Source organism: Bison bison, unplaced genomic scaffold, assembly GCF_000754665.1.
Source record: "Bison bison bison isolate TAMUID 2011002044 unplaced genomic scaffold, Bison_UMD1.0 scf7180017864456, whole genome shotgun sequence".
Lineage (NCBI taxonomy): Eukaryota > Metazoa > Chordata > Mammalia > Artiodactyla > Bovidae > Bison > Bison bison.
The window spans coordinates 20,085,137-20,102,536 of NW_011495018.1; the positions used below are offsets into that span (position 1 = coordinate 20,085,137).

At 48.4% G+C, this 17,400-nt stretch overlaps 1 protein-coding gene across 2 annotated transcripts in view; it reads right to left on the reverse strand.

Annotated features, from left to right (window-relative positions):
* RBM20 (RNA binding motif protein 20) overlaps positions 1–17,400 on the reverse strand; it is a 75,300-nt gene that overhangs the window by 3,297 nt on the left and 54,603 nt on the right. For both annotated transcript variants that reach the window (XM_010859365.1, XM_010859366.1), the window contains exons 10-13: positions 15,745–15,849; positions 13,523–14,183; positions 11,799–11,933; positions 3,889–4,010 (exon numbers count right to left, since the gene is read on the reverse strand). In XM_010859365.1, coding sequence (XP_010857667.1) covers positions 3,889–4,010; positions 11,799–11,933; positions 13,523–14,183; positions 15,745–15,849 — 1,023 coding nt within the window. The remainder of the gene's footprint in view (positions 1–3,888; positions 4,011–11,798; positions 11,934–13,522; positions 14,184–15,744; positions 15,850–17,400) is intronic.

Below are 17,400 nucleotides of genomic sequence, written 5' to 3' on the forward strand. Positions count from 1 at the left end.
TTTCTTCTACAAACTCATTTAATTCTCAAACTCTACTCGTTGTCCAGAATGAGCCCCAGGATCCAGGCAGCACGTCCACATTTAAAAGGCAGAGGAAAGAGAGGGAGGCTGGAAGGGCAGGGAGGGGAGCAGCTCTGCCCCATACCTACTGTGAAAGACAAAACTGCAGCCTGACACCTGAGACTCCACAGACAGGCTGGCATGGGGCTGCCTGCACCCCACCTCAGAGCACCCATGTTCCCACTGGCCCCCCAAGTCCAACTCGGTGAGCCTGTCAGGCTGCTCATGAGGTTCTGGATTCAATGCAGTGAGAGAACCAGAAGATGCCCTAGGCCCCAGTTGGATGTCCTCTGATGGCTGGGGGAGCCCAGGGCAGTGCAAGGAGTGCTGGATTAAGAGTCAGCAGGGTTAAGTCCCCCACAACGGTCAAATGTGTGGGCTTTGCCATCATATGACCTGGGTTCAAAGGCTGGCTTTCAGCCGCAAGTTCCTCAATATCTTTGGCATCTGTTAAGTGTGAGTAATACGGTAACCACTGCACAAGGTTGCTGTGACATCCCAGAGAGGTACCATAAAGCATCAAACACAGAGCCTGGCATGGAATAAATACCTAGCAATGTCATAGGCATGAACCATCAATTACTCAATTGCTACCCTATTCCTGGACATTCAGGCTGTTTCCAAAAATGTTGGCAATAAGTTATACATTTATTATAATAAACTAACTGCGATAAGTGTCCTTGTACATATTTACATATTGGTGAATTTATTTCTGTAGGTTAGATTTCTGTAAGTGGGATGGCAGGATCCTGGGCTATATATTGGGTGGGCCAAAAAGTCAATGCCGCCTTGATCATAACTGGCACTGGCTGTCTGATTCTGTGAAAGTCACTTATCTGCTCCTAGCCTCAGACCCTAAATTGTTAAATGGAAGGATGATATCTTCCTCCTTCTTCCTCCAGGGGTGAATCTGAGGGTCAGACCCGATGATGTGGGAGAGGTGATAGAGTCGACCTGGTGTCTCTAGGAGAGACTGGTTGGCTTTGAGAGGTGGGTGAGACTGATGGAGAGAGGCAGACCATGGATTCCAGGGGATCAGGCTGCTGATGGAGGACTAGGTTGCTCCTTCACCTCGTCTCAGGGAAGGCAAGTGGGTGGATGTATCAAGTATCGGACCTGGGGCTGAGCAAATGTCTAGTTTTCCCACCTAGCACCTTCTCCACCTGCTATTTTGATCACCTGCTGTGGCTTCTCTCAGAGCACGAGAGAACAGTGGGACTGCAGACAGAAAATGAAGATTCCTACCACCTTACCCCCAGGAGCAACCCCTGCCCCCGCCTCACAGCCTCCCGGGGTGCTAGATTTACAAGCTGCCTGACTGAGGTGTTAGCCAGCACTGGCCACTCCCGTCTGAATTCTTCCCTTTTCGCACATGTAACATGGAGTGGGGGTGGGATGGGTGCGTCTGTGTGGACAGAGACAGTCTGTCGAGGCCACTGGCAGAAACCCTATCTGGGACACCTGTGATTGAGTCTCCCAGCTCCCTGACAGGTGCACCCGGGAAAGCAGAACTGCAGTTGGCGGGCATAAGGGACTGAGCCAGTGCCTGGACCTGACAGGCCTGGGACCACAGGAGCGGCTGTGGCCTGCTACAGGGAGGCAAGTGTGCCTGGGGGGTTGGCCCAGAGGCCCAAAACACAGTGAAGTCTGTTGCCCTGCAAAAACCACAGGGTTTAGAATTCAAGGACCGGGGAGTCTGCATTCTTCCAACCTTCCTGGGTGACCTTGAGCTGTGTGTCTCCTTGAGGGTTATGCAGTCCAGTCGAGAAGACAGGATGAGAAGGTTCTCATGTTGGGGTATCATAATCTGCTGGAAAGACTTTAAAATGCAGATTCTCAGGCCCCACGCTAGAGACAATGAATAAGCAAATATAGGGTAGGTCCAGGAAGCCACATTTTAAAAAGATTCCAGCTGAAGACCAAAGTTTGGGAAAATCAGGACTGGATGATCTTCAAGACCCTGTTCAGCTCTTCCATTCTAGAGCTTTCCTCTTGTTGTGGGTGGGTGGTGATGATGTCTTCAGGGTTAGACAGCTGCCGCCAGCTGGCTCTGTGTAGCCCAAGCTGAACCCTTGGCCTGGCCAAGTCACTGCCTACACCCTGGAGAGGCCAGGACCTGGGCCCCGGGCCCTGTGACTTTCTCGGTCATACAACAGCTGCTTTCCGGAGGGAAATCAAGAGGCTTAAATGACCTGAGTTTGGGCACAGCTAGTAACAGTTCCTTGCAGATGGTGACCCAGGCTATGACATGAGTCTCAGTTCATAGACCAGCTTAGTCGAGTGAAAGCAGCAAAGTGATTAAGAATCAGGCAATCTGGTTCCAGCCCTGGTAACTCACCATCTTGATGGCCTTGGACAAATCCAAGGGTTGGACTAATCCAAGGTTTAGATAAATCCTTGGTTTCTCTGCGCCTCAGTTTCCTCAATTATAAAATAAGAGAGTTGGCCTGTATCTGAGTTTTCTTAACTAGGGGTACACATTCAAATCATTTGGAGAATTTTCTCAAATTACATATTCCTGGGTCTCTCCCAAATTCTGCTGAACCCTTGGCCTATGTAGTATAAATACTTCTGAAACACTGCATACAGGACTTTGGTTCACATCCCTGGCTAAGAACCACCAGAGCAGCCACTCTTTAACAATTAAACTGAACAGTACTATCTGCTCTGGAATTAAAGTGTCTGCCTGCAGTGCGGGAGACCTGCGTTCAATCCCTGGGTTGGGAAGATCCCCTGGAGAAGGAAATGGAAACCCACTCCAGTATTCTTGCCTGGAGAATCCCATGGACAGAGGAGCCTGATAGGCTATAGTCCACGGGGTCGCAAAGAGTCGGACATGACTGAGAGATTTCACTCACTCACTACCACAAGGGTCTTCCAGAGCCAAGGCCTTACGCCTCAAAAAAGTAGTCTAAATTCCTTGCAGTTAGAACAGAAGGTACTTTGATACACTTACCCCAAGCATCTATCTACTATGATTTCTATTATATTACTAATCCCCAGTTTATACCAGAAGTCATATGAAAATCACATTCTAATATGCTATATATTATTTAGGTATTTTTATAGGATATGTTGCTATATCTCATTGATTTTAAGAAGTGTTTTTTCCCTGTGTATGAACAGTCCTGAAATTGAGATGTATTTTCCAGTTGATGGAGTCTCACTGTTTAATCCGTAACATTTTTTTTCTTCTTGGTATCAAAAAATAGTGTTGTATCTTACAACTGATGGCACCTTAGATTGGATGAAATATGGTATATAGAATACTTTGTATATGTCACAGTTAATATACAAAGAATCTACTACTCTAGAATGGAAGGTCCATGAGGGCAGGGGTTACTATCTGCTTTTTTTGTTGTTGTATGTTGTACCCCCAGTGTCTGGTCCCAGACGCTGTGTCTTTGATACAGCTGCAGTATGAACAGACATTTCAATAGAACATAACACTGACTTTTATTCTAGCCAAACATGGATACTAGCACAGGAGAAGAGAAAAACACGAGAAATATCTGTATCTGAAATATCCAGGTCTTGTGAAAAGGGATCAGCTCCAACCATGGGCTAGGTGAACACTAACAAGTCATTCAGTCTAGAGGGAGAGGCCGTTGCCAAAAATATCCAACCCAAATAGAATGTTTTGTATTAAAGTGGAGACAGATGCTCTGAGAGCATAAGGAAGGCAGCCACCATGTGGAGAAGTCTGGTGGAATCAGGATGCAGACCACAGAATGAATTTTCCATGTGATGGAAGGAGATATAACCTCACAGAAACCTAGCCCAGGGACCGCCCCTCCTGGGCACTACGCAAGGAAGACCAACAGTTACCTGTAAGTTCCGGTAATGGACGGCGCTGCGACAGTGGCTCATCTTCGCCATCTCTTCACTCGTGTAGAACAGCCCACACAGCTTGCAATAAAAGCCGGTCCTGGGCACCACGAACTCCACCCCTGCAGAAGGATGGGGGATGGACAGGTAGGCAGTTTAGGAAGGTGGAGGGAGGCCCCTGGGGTCCAGACAGCAGTCAGGGTGAAATAGGAGCAACGCGATCCAGCCCTGGCTTGCTATTGGCTTGGGCTGGTTACCCAACTTCTCCAAGCCTCATTGTCCTCATTTATAAAACTGGCACGAAGAAAACAGCATCAGCTTCATTCACAGGCAGTGTGATGAAGTGTGATGGAGTGCTGGGAAATCACATGCTTTGCCTTCCAGAAGTAGGTTCAGGCTCTACTAACATCAGTCTGCTTCCTGGGAAAGGAGGAGTAAGGAGGTTTCTTACATTTCCCTGGGTGGATTTCCTTTCTCCACACTGTACGTCTCTCTGCAGCTGCTGTGGCCAAGACTGGAAGAACACTCATTTTTGTTTGCTTATTTTACAATTATGTTCACTAAAAAGAATTTTTTAAAGATAAAAGTGAGGAAAAATCACTTGGAGTCATTCCAATCAAAATATTTTCTTCCACACTATCTATATATAGAGCCCTTTGTGGGGTGGAAGAGGACATTTTTAATGACACCCTAAGTGTAATTCTGTTTCCTCCCTTTTTCATGTGATGATCTATCATAAACATTTTTCCGTCTTTCTCCAGTCTTAAATCTTAGCCATTCGTTAGTAGCATTTTATTTATGATGCGTTAAATAGAAGTTCCAGGATTTGGGGAGCTCTTTTGATTCCGAGGAAAGGAAACAGTGACCCAACAGCCAGAGAAATGACTGCGTCACAGCCCAGAGGATTCATCTTTGAAGGGGGACGGTGGCTGCTCCAGCCTACACCATGCTGTTTTGGGGTCACAGTTCTCCTCTTGAGGACACAGCAGAGTGGAAAGAGCCCAGGTCTGAGAAGGGGCTAAGACCAGAGGCTAAGAATCTGTGTAGCCTGGGGAGAGCTGGCTGAATCCCTCCTGGGCCTTCTGACTGAGGCACTAGCTAAAAAGCAGGGCTGAGGACTGCGGAGATCAGGACACACAAACGCGCCACTCCCCACTCCCGACCCCGGGCGCTTTCAGGCTAAGGCCGCTCCCTGTGTGCTGACCCCTCAGCTGTTCTTTGCTGCTGCCCATATGGTGAGTTCTGCTGCGGATGGAGGGATGGTCAGAGAGCTGGCCCCCTGGGTGTCAGGGAAAGTGGGGCTGGGAGCCACACACGAGGCCAGGGCAGTCTCTTACAGAAAGGGGGACAGGCCAGGTCTCCGCCAAGGCCCTGCGTGTGACCACAAGCCCAGGCCTTCCTCCACTTTCCTTCTCCTGCCTCTAGAGACAGAGCTAAATGCACAGGAGACCCTGTCATAGAGGAGCAGTTTAGACTTCTAATTACAACCTTCCCCCCAACACTCACCCCGCCCCTCCTCCAGCCTCATTTCACAAAAGCCACTTATCAGCCTGGAAGCACAGGCCTGGAGGAAGGAGGGAGCCTGGGAGGCCTGCCTGCGCTCTGCCTTAATGGATGGCGCGCGCGCGTGTGTGTGTGTGTGTGTGTGTGTGTGTGTGTGTGTGTGGTGTGGTGTGTGTGTTTGTGTGTGGTGTGTGTGTGTGTGTGGTGTGTGTGTGTGTGTTGGTGGGGGGGAGTGGACTGGCTGGCCGGTTCTAACTGCCACATAGCAAGCCTGCCTGCCGTGCCCTCAGCAATCTCCAATGAGGTCCTTGGGTGAGGGGCCCAGTTGCCTTGGGGGAGGCCGAGTGTCCTCCCAACCTCACTGCAAAGGATGTGAACGTGCTGGCTTTGTGGGTGGCCGTCCCGCCCCTCCACCTCCCCCAGGCCCTGGCTCCTGGCTGCTGCTGGCAAACAGAGCATTAAGCAAGGCACGCCTTCCTCCTCTGTGCCTGCAAAATACTTCTCCCTTTTGCTGCTGCTCCACAGGGAGCAGAGGACCCCACTGGACAAAAGAGCAACCAGAAAAGGGGAAGCACCCCCACCCCCCACCCCGAGGCCACGGGAGCAGACACAGGCAGGGGATCAGAGCCTCTCCCTGAGTCCAGACCTTGTAGGGGCGACCAACTGGGTAAAACCAAGAAAGAAGCCTTAGGTTTTCTGTGCAGATCCCACGAGGCCTCCAGAATCCGTCACGTTTCCCAAGAGGTCTTCAAATCCCTGTCCTGGGTGCCCCCCAAAGGGGTGCAGCTGCCTCAGAAGCCACCACAGAATGTGAAGCAGACCCGAGCTGGCAGCTGTGGCCCATTTCAGCCCCAGCAGTGGGCATGGCTACCATCTGTAGTGTTTGGGGTGAGATTTCACTTGAACAAAGGCTTCTACTGCCAAAAAACAAAAAAGTTGGAAGCCACAGTATACTGGAGAGAAAATGGAATTTGGAGTCAGACCTAGCTCTTTGACTCACACTGTGCGACCTCAGGTATGTGTGCTAACCTCTCTGAGATCAGTTTCCTTGTCTGTGAAACAGGAATAATAATACAGTAAATGGTATAATGGGGAAGCACATGTCATTTTGCCTAGGGCTCAACAAACATTAGTTCTTTATTAAACTGTTTATCAAAAAACAATAGCAGACATGTGTGAGGCTTTTCTCCACAGAAGCCTTCTGGCCCTCCAGCCTTTCACCAGAGCTGCCTGGAGAATCCAGGCTCCATGGCTGGGCAGCAGCTCTCTTCCAGGCCCCTGCAGACCTCCAGGGCTACTCAGGCAGTACCAGGTGGTCAGAGACAGTGTTGAGGAGGGAGAAGCTGGGGCAAGATCCCCAAATGCCTGGGAACTCACCCTTGAGTAACCAGGAGTTGCCCAGGCACTTAGAATGCCAACACCGCCTCAGGATACCTCTGGAACGTGAGGGCCCGGGGAAGCACAGCGTGAAGAAAACACAGCCCCAGACCCAGAGAGTTCTGTAGCAACCTGGTCCTCCCATTTTTCAGCCTCTATTAAGTACCGTAATTAAAGTAACATCTGCCTTCTAATAATAGCTCCTGCCACGGGTAATTACAGCCCTGTCATCCCAGCACAGCCTGTGACGGGTGGAGAGGGGGAGCTTGCGTTTTGTAGGCTTCCCTTTGGTTCTGGGAAGAGCTCAGGCCTTGGCAGGCTCATGCTGGCTGGGGTCACCCAGAGCTGGCTTGAAACCACGGAGCTGCCCTTTCTTACCCCCGTGCCCAGCCCAGCCCCGAAGCAGCAGGACTTTGCCTCACCTCTTCTTCTCCTTCTCCTTCTCCCTCCATGTGCGCCACAGGGACCAAGCCTGAGTTGTCCCCACTCCCTAAAAAGTCTCTCTGCGGTAGTGATAAACCATGGAGGGTGAAGGGTTATGCAGCCCCAGTGAGAGAAAGCAGAGTAGGTCTCAAAAACTATTCCATAAATGAATAATGGTTTCCCTGATGGCTCAGACAGTAAAGAATCTGCCTGCAATACAGGATACCTGGGTTCAATCCCTGGGTCAGGAAGATCCCCTGGAGAAGGGAATGGCTAACCACTCCAGTACTCTTGCCTGGAGAATCCCATGGACAGAGGAGCCTGGTGGGCTACAGTGCATGAGGTCGCAAAGTCAGACGTGACTGAGTGACTTTGAGAGAGAGGGAGAGAAACAAATAATAACAATAGACAACTCATAGTAAGTACCTCCTACTGAAAGAGACTGAGACCTTACATGTACTCATTCATCTAATCCTCAAAATAACCCTACATGGTAGGCGACTACTACATCCCGGATTTATAGGTGAAGAAAACCAGGGAGACAGGTTAAATCAGCAGCTCTTTGTCCCCCAGCCAGCTGGGATTTGAACCCAGGGAGTCAGATTCCACACTCTGTGCTCTTAACCACTGAACCAAAATTGCCTTTCCTTCCACTGTGCTGCCTGAATGGCAGGGCAGCCTGGTCTCCAATTAGGATTCCCTCAGTTCTGACCTTTTTACTGTGTGCTTTCAGGCAATAAGGGGCTCCCTTGGTGGTTCAGTGGTGAAGAACCCACCTGCCAATGCAGGAGACTCAGGTTAGATCCCTGGGTCGGGAAGATCCCCTGGAAAAGGAAATGGCAACCCACTCCAATATTCTTGCCTGGGAAATCCCGTGGACAGGGGAGCCTGGGGTCACAGAAAGAATCGGACACGACTTAGCAACTAAAAATCAAAAACAACTCTGGTAATAAGTCTCTGGGCTTCAGTTTCCTTACCTGGCAAATGCAGAAAACAGTATCATATACCCCTCACCCCCACTGAGATTAAAGAAACAATAGGTCTCAAGGCCAATCGGACACTATCATCAAGCATAAAAGTACAGTCTGTAATAGCCCCAAACCAGAAAAACCCAAACGCTCATCAACAGCTGAATGAATAAACAAAATGTGATCCACCCATAAACACAGTGCACTACTCAACGATAAACAATTATCCATACACCCAACAATTGGGATAAATCTCAGAATAACTATTGAGTGAAACAAACCAGGCAACAAGAGTACATACTGTATGATTCCCTTTCTAGAAAATTCTAGAATGCAAACTAATATTTTGTGACACGAAGGAGGGCAGTGGTTACCTGGGGACTGGGGTTGGGAGGGAGGGGTAACAAAGGAGAATCAGGAAATCCAGGGGCAATGAGTATGTTCACTGTCTTGCTTGCAGTGAAGGCTCACAGGTGTATATGTGTCAAAATTCAGGTTTTATGTGTACTTCATTAACCTCAATTATACCTCAATAGAGCTGTTTTAAAAAATAAAATGAGTTACCATTTTCCTCCAGTTGGTTGGTAAAGATTAAAAACTGCTAAGATCCAAAGCTGGCAAGGATGTGGAGAAACCGTACTCTCAAGAACACTGGTATAATCTTTCTGGATAGCGATTTAGTGGTAATTATGAAAATGTGAAATGCAAAGATGCATGGACACCCCCCTCTCCCCTGGGCTAGCGTGCTATCCAGCAGGAACCGGTTCACACACAAAGGCGGCAGCACGTGCGGAAGGTGGGAGGTGCCCAGGCAGCAAGAGCGCGGGGCCAGGAGTCAAAGGGCTGTTCATCAGCTCTGCAACCTGCCTCTCATCCTAGATCCCTGGTGGCTCAGTGGTAAAGAAACTGCCTAAAATACAGGAGACGTGGGTTCGATCCCTGGATCGGGAAGATCCCCCGGAGGAGAAAATGGCAACCCACTCCAGTATTCTTGCCTGGGAAATCCCACGGACAGAGGGGCCTGGTGGGCTGCAGTCCGTGGGGGCACAAGAGTCAGACACGACGTAGCGACTAAACCACCAGCATCTCGTTTCTTACCTGTAAAATAGGGCTGAAAATATTACCAACACCACAGGTGTTTTGTGAGTTCAATGGTAAATGAAAAAAATAAAAGTCTAACTTGTATAGCATTTAAATTAATAATTTTAATTTTTCATAAATAATGTTACTTTGTACTTTCTCACTTATACTGTTCTTTTATTCTTGGCTGCTTAACATTCCTAACATTGGATATCTTACTTAATTTTATATTACAATCCTTAGAAGTAAATACGTAAGAGAAAGGCGTTATTGACTTTAAAGATGGGAAAACAGGAATGAGTTTGTGATATAGTATATACCTGACAGGAAAAACATTTCCTGATAAGAAAAACAAGTCTCTCTGCTCTGGCTCCCAGGGCAGTGCCATTCAAATATACAATACTTTTAGAATGTAAGAATATATTCTGTAGAAATATGTGAAATGTTTGGTTATTGATCAGTGCTAAACTATGATGGAAATCATATTCTACCTAGTATTGTTGTCAATCTAATTTTTAATGGAAAAAAAAAATTAAAGACATTCTGAATGTTCACCAGTAGAGAGATGTATCGGTAATGTATGGTACAGCTTTTAAGAAAAAATATTTGCAGTAGTTAAGAAGAATGCATTTGATGTGAAGAGAGCTCTAAGATTCACTGTTAAGGTATAAAAGCAAACTGCATAACATTGTGTGTATAGTTTGATCCTGTTTTTGTGGGAGAAAAACTATCCATGGGTATGACTGTGGTCACCTTCGGAGACGGGGAGAGACTGGAGAGAAGAGAAACAACATTTAATGTTTACTTTATATGGGTGATAAATTTATAATAATCTTTCACACTTTTTATAATAAAAATAAGACATGAATTATAAAGCAGCAGAATTTATTCTTAATTTCTGCCTGTGTCTATCATACAGATTCCAAGCTCCTGGATGCCAAGAGACTTGTGTTTCATTTCTCAGTGCCCCTGCCCCGAGTGCCTCACGCAGTGCCACATTATCCAGGAAGGGCTGCTGGCACCTTTTTCCTGAAAGGCAGCCTTTGCAACTATTTTCCAGAACCCAGGGCCTTCTTGCAATCATCTTAGTTCATTCTAAGGTCAGTACGTATTTCCGTTTTTTTTTTTTTTTTTAATTTTTGTCCTGGGGCATGCTGGATGCTATGTAGCAAACTCCTTCTTCTTCTTCTTTTTTTTTTTTTTTTTTAAAAAAAGGAAGTTTGCTGTTTGCATCTAACTAAATGGCACACTGGAAGACAGAAAAAAAATAAGGGATTTTTATACAGCAGATGAAAAGGAAAAAAGAAAACTTGATGGAAAGTGTGAGCCTCCATGCTGACTAACTCCCTTGGGGCTCATCGACTTGTTAATGAAGGACCTGCCATGCTGTGATTAGTCGTGCCATGGGCTATAGCGCCATGCTCCTCTGTCCATGGGGACTCTCCAGGTAAGAAAACTGGAGTGGGTTGCCATGCCTTCCTCCAGGGGATCTTCTTAACCCAGGGATCAAACCCAGGTCTCCTGCATCGCAGGCAAATTCTTTACCGTCTGAGCCACCAGGGAAGCTCATAAATTCTGAAGTGGGTAGCCTATCCCTTCTCCAGGGCATCTGCCCAACCCAGGGATTGAACCCAAGTCTCCCACATTGCAGGTGGATTCTTTACCAGCTGAGCCACAAGTTCATAAATACTGGAGTGGGTAGCCTGTCCCTTCTCCAGGAGAACTTCCCAACCTAGGAATTGAACAGGGGTCTCCTGCATTGTAGGTGCATTTTTACCAGCTGAGCTCCCAGGGAAGCTGAAGGACCTGCTGTAACTGGAAAAAAAATTCCTGGTTATGACTTGTCTGAGGACACGCAGTCACCAACATGGGAAGGACAGGGACCCAGGGACCCTCTATCAACTATAGAGTGTGTTCTCAGTTGCTCAGTCATGTCCAACTCTTTACAACCCCATGGACTATCCATGGGATTTTTTTGTCAAGAATACTAGAGCGGGTTGCCATTTCCTCCTCCAGGGGATCTTCCTGATCTAGAGATTGAACCCACGTCTCCTGCGTTTCCTGCATTGGCTGGTGGATTCTTTTACCTCTGAGCCACCTGGGAAGTCCCCTAAACACAGTCTATTCAGTATCACTGCCTCAGAGAAGCTAGTCCCTCAAAGAGCAAAAAAAAAAAAAAAAAAGCAGCGTTGTTTGGAGAAGTGCTGGGGCCAGCAGGGCATTTCTGTTGACTCTGTGGCAGCTGGTGGGCCGCCACTACCTGGGCTGAATAAGGGCTGTGCGGTTAGGAATAAAACATTTCCTGACAGGAAAAACAAGTCTCTTTGCTCTGGCTCCTAGGGCAGTGCCGTTCAAAGTCTGGCCCCATGAGCTATCTTGGTCTACTATGGGAGACTGAAATTGCAAGAAACTTTAAAGCTGCAGGTTACTCTGGGTGATTGCATCAGACATTAATACTACAACAAAATGACGAACAGCCTTCCCAAGCTCTTAGACATTATTACAGAACTATCGTCCCCTGGAACTGAATTCTCAGGAAGGACTGAGTATCTCACCCACCTAGAGGAATGCTAAGTTCACTGAACACATCCTCTGGTTCCCAGGAAGGCAAAGAAAGGGGCTGTTTCAGCTCCACTTCAGCATCTTCCAGTGACCTCACGTCCAGAGATTTCATTTCTGAGTACCTGGAGTTTTCTGCAAAACATGAGCCGGGACAGAATACCAATGAAACACAACCTGCCTCCAAGAATCCCTGCAATTCTGTTCCTTGCACTGTGTAATGGGAAATAGTCCTGGGGCTGCTTAATAACATGAGACTAGGGCCAGGGCTGCTAATTAGAACCAAAGTGCTAGAATAAAGAGCTTTTACGGCTGCCAAAAGAACGCCACACACAAGAAAACTTGGCAAATCTTTGCACTGGCTCTGTGGGGGATGGGCCTCTGATGCCTTCGGTTGGAATGATCCACACCCGTGCCCCCGATTCAGTATCACTCCATTTCTGCAGGCAGAAGAATCACTGAAGTGCAAAAATTGTGCTGACATCCACAGGAGCACAGAGGCGGGCAGAAGAGGCAATGCCATCCTCACCCCAAGCCTATTGAGCAGTGCTATTAAATATGAACTCCAAACACTGGGGAAGCTAATGAGCGATGAACACCAGTGCATGTCAAGACCTATACTACAACACAGAGGAGGTTCAATCCGAGCAAGGTGAATGGCACTCGCTCCTCCTTTATTCTTGCCTTCTCTAGACACAGCCCAGGCCTCAGCATTGCTCTAGCAACAAGGCAGCTCACGGCAGAGTATCCATGGAGGCTCAGATCCACACAGGTGAAAGAGAGCTCAGGTCAGCTTGACATGGAGGGAAGCCCAGACCACCTGCTCACCAACCAGTTTGTGCCAACCACAGGGCACTGAGTTGAAATATTTATTTTTAAGCCCTTCCTCTCTATTTTCTGCCCTGGACTCTTATCCCCACTTCCTTCAAACTCTGGAATGCCACAGGCTTTCTGCAAAATGAATTTCTAGCTATTTTCGTTGGGAGAACACGGAGGGCCACACCTCCCCCCTCCTCCCACAGCTCTTGCTGGATCTTAGTTTCCACTTGGCAGAGAGGACCGGGCTTAGCCTATTTTAAACTCTGTCTTCATGATGTCATAGTGCCAGGCACAGACACAACATCACCTCCAATGGAGGTGGAGGAGATCCCAAGACAAGTCTGGTTTCACCATCAGACCCTGGAGAAAAGTGGGTCTGAGGTGGTGAGAAGGGAAACCAGCCAGGCCCCTTCGTGAGCCCATCATTCTGCCCTCTGCCCATTCCTTTCTCTCCTTTCTTGCCCTCTGAAGCTCTGCCCCCTCACTCAGGCCTCACAAAGTAACGGCCTGGGTGGTCCTCTGTGGCGCAGGCAAGAGAGGCTGCTTGCTGATCCCCAGGAACCAAAGCTCCTTTGATAATCCCAAACACTTGCTAATTTAGTTGTCAGAGTTCATCTGGGCTCCTGTCAAGGCAAAGAAGTACGTCCCATCTGAGTCTGCTTTTCAGAAAATGTGCGATCTCCTACCCAACGTCCCCTACCTAAAAGCTAAGAGCTAACCACTGCCTCAAAGCTCTAGCAGTTTAATCAGGATTTTCAGCTTGCCTCCTGCACCAGCTTTCACACTGGCTGAACCCTGACTTCTGTTGGTTCCAGCCTGCACTTGCCCACACACCGCTCCAGGGAAGCAGTGGTCGGATCAACCCAACCGACAGAGAAAAAGGGAGGAAAAAGAGAGGTAGTTACCCGGGGTCGACGCTCCTTGGCAAGCCTGGCTTTGGAGGTCGGTTTCAGTGGGGGGGCCGGCTTTCTCCTCCAGGGGGCTGCCTTCACCAGCCCCATCTTCGGGGGTCCCCCTGGCCTTGCAGTCATCGAGAAACGGGCCGGGCTGCCAGGCCCTCTCCTCTGCTGGCTTGGGGGAAGACATTTGCAGAAGTGGAGGGGCCAGACGAACATCTGAGCTCTCTCCTCCCTTTGCGGGCTTCTCGTAGCAATCTGAGCCCTCCAGGGAGAGGCCTGTCTCGCATTCAGCTGGCTTCCGCTCAGCATCCAGATTTAGGCCAGGCATCTCCACGTCCATGTCACTGGGACAGCCCGTTGAAGCAGAAGGCAGTTCTTCGGGCGACTTAAGGCTGATTTCTCCAGCCCCATTCCCGATGGTCTTGACTCCCTCCTTGGCGAAACCTTTGGTAAAGTCCAGGTCTAAGGCAGTTGTCACACAGGGACATATTTCTGCAGAGATTCTGTCCTTCTGGTCTATGGGCACAATCTCTTCTAGTTCTGGGATGTCTGGTTCCATGATAAAATCCTCTTCCTCCCCTACCTCATCCACCGTCACCAGCTCCTCCATGTTCGTGGGGTACCAGCTCTCACCCTCAGCCTCACTTCCACTCTCCGAATCCTGCTCCTGAATAAAAATGCGGATGGACGTCAGAGGGTGGCTGAGGCTTGGTTCTTAGTATTTAACCAGAAGAGGGTGCAAATCGTGACCACAGGGCCCCTCAAACCGGAAAGATGCTGGCAATCTTCCTGCTACCTGGGTACCTAGGAGCTGTAAACCATTCAATCCCTCATCACTGATTCACCCCAGGACGGGCCTCAAAATAGCACAGGAGTTGGAGTTAGCCCTTCATGCTTAACCCACCAAGTGGCACAAAGAAGCTCAACTCCTGGTACATAAACAGGTGTTCAATAAAAAGATAGGGCTGTTTTGTTTGTTTTGTTTTCAGCTGTGGGTAGCTTACATTTTTATTTGGTATTATGGCTTAGAGGTGCTTCTATATCATAGAATCTACATCGCTACCGTAACTGTTAACGCCCATGTACGATTCCAGTCAAAGGTATTTAGCCTACTTCCTATTGTGAAGCACTCCATAGTGGTGCTTAGCCACTCAGTTGCGTCTGACTCTTTGCAACCCCATGAACTATAGCCGATGGGATTCTCCAGGCAGTAATACTGGAGTGGGTAGCCGTTCCCTTCTCCAAAGGATCTTTCTGACCCAGGGATCAAACCCTGGGTCTCCTGCATTGCAGACAGATTCTTTAACATCTGAGCCACCAGAGAAGCTCCACATACTTCCTATTAATAGATAATAATCTCTGCTCATCTTTTTATGATTAATTTCTAGAAACTTTATTTTTTTAAGTTTTGAGAGAGTTTTTGAATGAATAAGTTATAAGCTCTAAACGCATCACCTTGCTTGCAGGGCATCACTAAATGTAACTGCAGCGAAGCCCTTACAAGGTCCCCCCAAACACCCTCTCCCAGCAAGGGTACAACCCTCCATAGCCACAGTTCACACTTGGCTCCTCCCGAGACTTTCCCCTCACGTCCCCAGTGGCCCAGAGGCCCGGCAGCCAGATTTAGGAGATCAGCTTCCAGCCAGTGATACTCATCTCCCTGCCTCTTCTGACTGGAAAGGCATGAAGCTGGCCACGCTCCAAGGACATTTCTTTTTGCTGTGGCAGCCCCAGCCCTGTGACTGGGTTTTTCATTTTAATTAAGTAAAATAATCTTCACAAGCACAGGAGATGTTTGGTTAATCCCAGCGTCAGGGCCTACTGAGGTCAGGGCCCCAGCCTGAGTACCCAAAGCCCCCTTCTGCCTGCAGCCCCTCCCCAGGACCTGCCTATTTTGGGAGTCTGGCTCTGTAGCCTGGAGTCTTTTGTGGGCACATGCTTTCTCTTATGAGCACAGCCAAGTTCCTGAAGATGGAGACAGAGCCCAGGCAGGTGGTAAAGATCTCTTCAATAAAGACTGTGCAAAGGTCCCAGGTGAAGCCATTACTCCAGAAAGTGCTGGCTTCATTCATGGACCCACTGCTGGGGTCTCAGACACATGCCATGCAGCAAGCAGGTCACCCCCAGGCAGCACGGGAAGGCCTATGACTTGGGGAGGCCTGTGACTTGGTGCCCCAGAGCCGTTGTGCCGATGTGGCTACACTGCCAGCATCTGGCACAAACTTTACCTTCCTTGCCCTTCTGTTTTCTGTATCGGAGGACTCTGTTTCCTTCTCTTGTCTGCCCACTGACGGGGGACTCTCTTCCATGCTATCCTGTTCCTCTTTTCCAGCCTTAGCAAAGGAAGCACAGAACAAACCAAATCAATAGTGAACAATGACAGAGGGCACACCAGGAGAAAAAGAACATTATTGAGAACAACTAATGATGCCAGATGCATTTCACACACATCACTTCCTTTATCCTCACAAAATCCCTTGGAGGCAGGGGCTGTTATCGTCTTCTTTTTACAGATGGGGACACTGAGGCTCAGAGAGGTTAAGTAACTTGCTCGAGGTCACACAGACAAACGGAGGCAGAGAGATGTTTCACTAATGTTTTCCCTGAGGACTTTAGGGAGATAGAAATCCTTGGCAAATTGGATACTTTTTGCAGCCATGATATCTGTAGACAGGGTGAATAAAGGGGACAAGGGGAATCTGATCCTGGGGTTCATAACCATCATGGTGACGTCTCATAACAGATCTGTATTAGCCATAAAAAAATCACTTCCAGGCCACTTAGGGTTAGGAAGCGTGTTGTCATCCAATCAGGGCCCCGTCACCTCACTTTTGACTTATGTCTGTCCTAGAGTTATCGCCCCAGCTAGCAATCCTTTCCCACCTTCCTTCCTCCCCCTTCCCTCAGATTAAGTCCCTCATGCTAGCACTCATGTCTGGGAAAGTGAACAACTGAAGCAGGTGTTTGCTTTGAGAATTAGGGTCTCTGACCCGCCTTTAAAACAGGGGTCAGCAAACTCCCATCCTCAAGCCAAATCTGACCCAGGGCCTCTTTTCTGTGCAGTCTGTGAACTAAACAATGCTTCTCACATCTCTAAACAGTTGCATGCTAAATGATGATACAAGTACCTACATAATATCCTCAATTTAGCCTACTTGCCCACATGGCCGAAAATAATTACTCTCTGTTTTTTTTGTAGAAAAACATTTGCCAACCCCCATTTTAGAAGCTTGAGAAGGATATTCTCCCATGACTTAAACTTTGGCCACCAAAGCAATGAGTGTTCCCGGATGTTCTTGGGAGCAAGCTGCATTTTCTCGACAACTCTGGCTGAGGTTGGCTCAAAGTAAACCACTCTTGCTCTGATTTCTTACGAGCAGACACACCTCTCTTTGCTGACAAGGAGCCAGCCTGGCTGGGAGCTCAGGGCTGACGGGTTTAACTAGATATGACCGGACAGGGAAAGACAGTTGAAATCCTCAAGTCTTTGCTCTTTCCAGTGTTTGCAGCAGAATCTCTGCTCTAGCCTTCTGAGCTGACCTGAGCTAAAAGCAGCTCCAAATGCCTTTTTAGCCCTCAGAACCCAGAGCTTCTACCAACAGGGGGCCACTTTTCTTTATTTTTCCTGAATAAATTACCCACTGCCCTCTCTTGTCAAAATAAACAGCCTGTACCCTTCCCAGGCAGTTTCTGCAGCCACATATCCAGATCAACACAGTAAAGAGACTCCCTCCAGTTCTAGCTGGGAGAGGCAGGGACAACCCAGCCTCTGGAAAGCCCCTCGCCAGAAGGACCTCCTGCCCTTCATCCCTGCAGGCAAAGGCCACACCGCAGTGCCTTTCAGGGCATCCCTAGACCTGGGACCATTTCCAGGTGACAGCAGC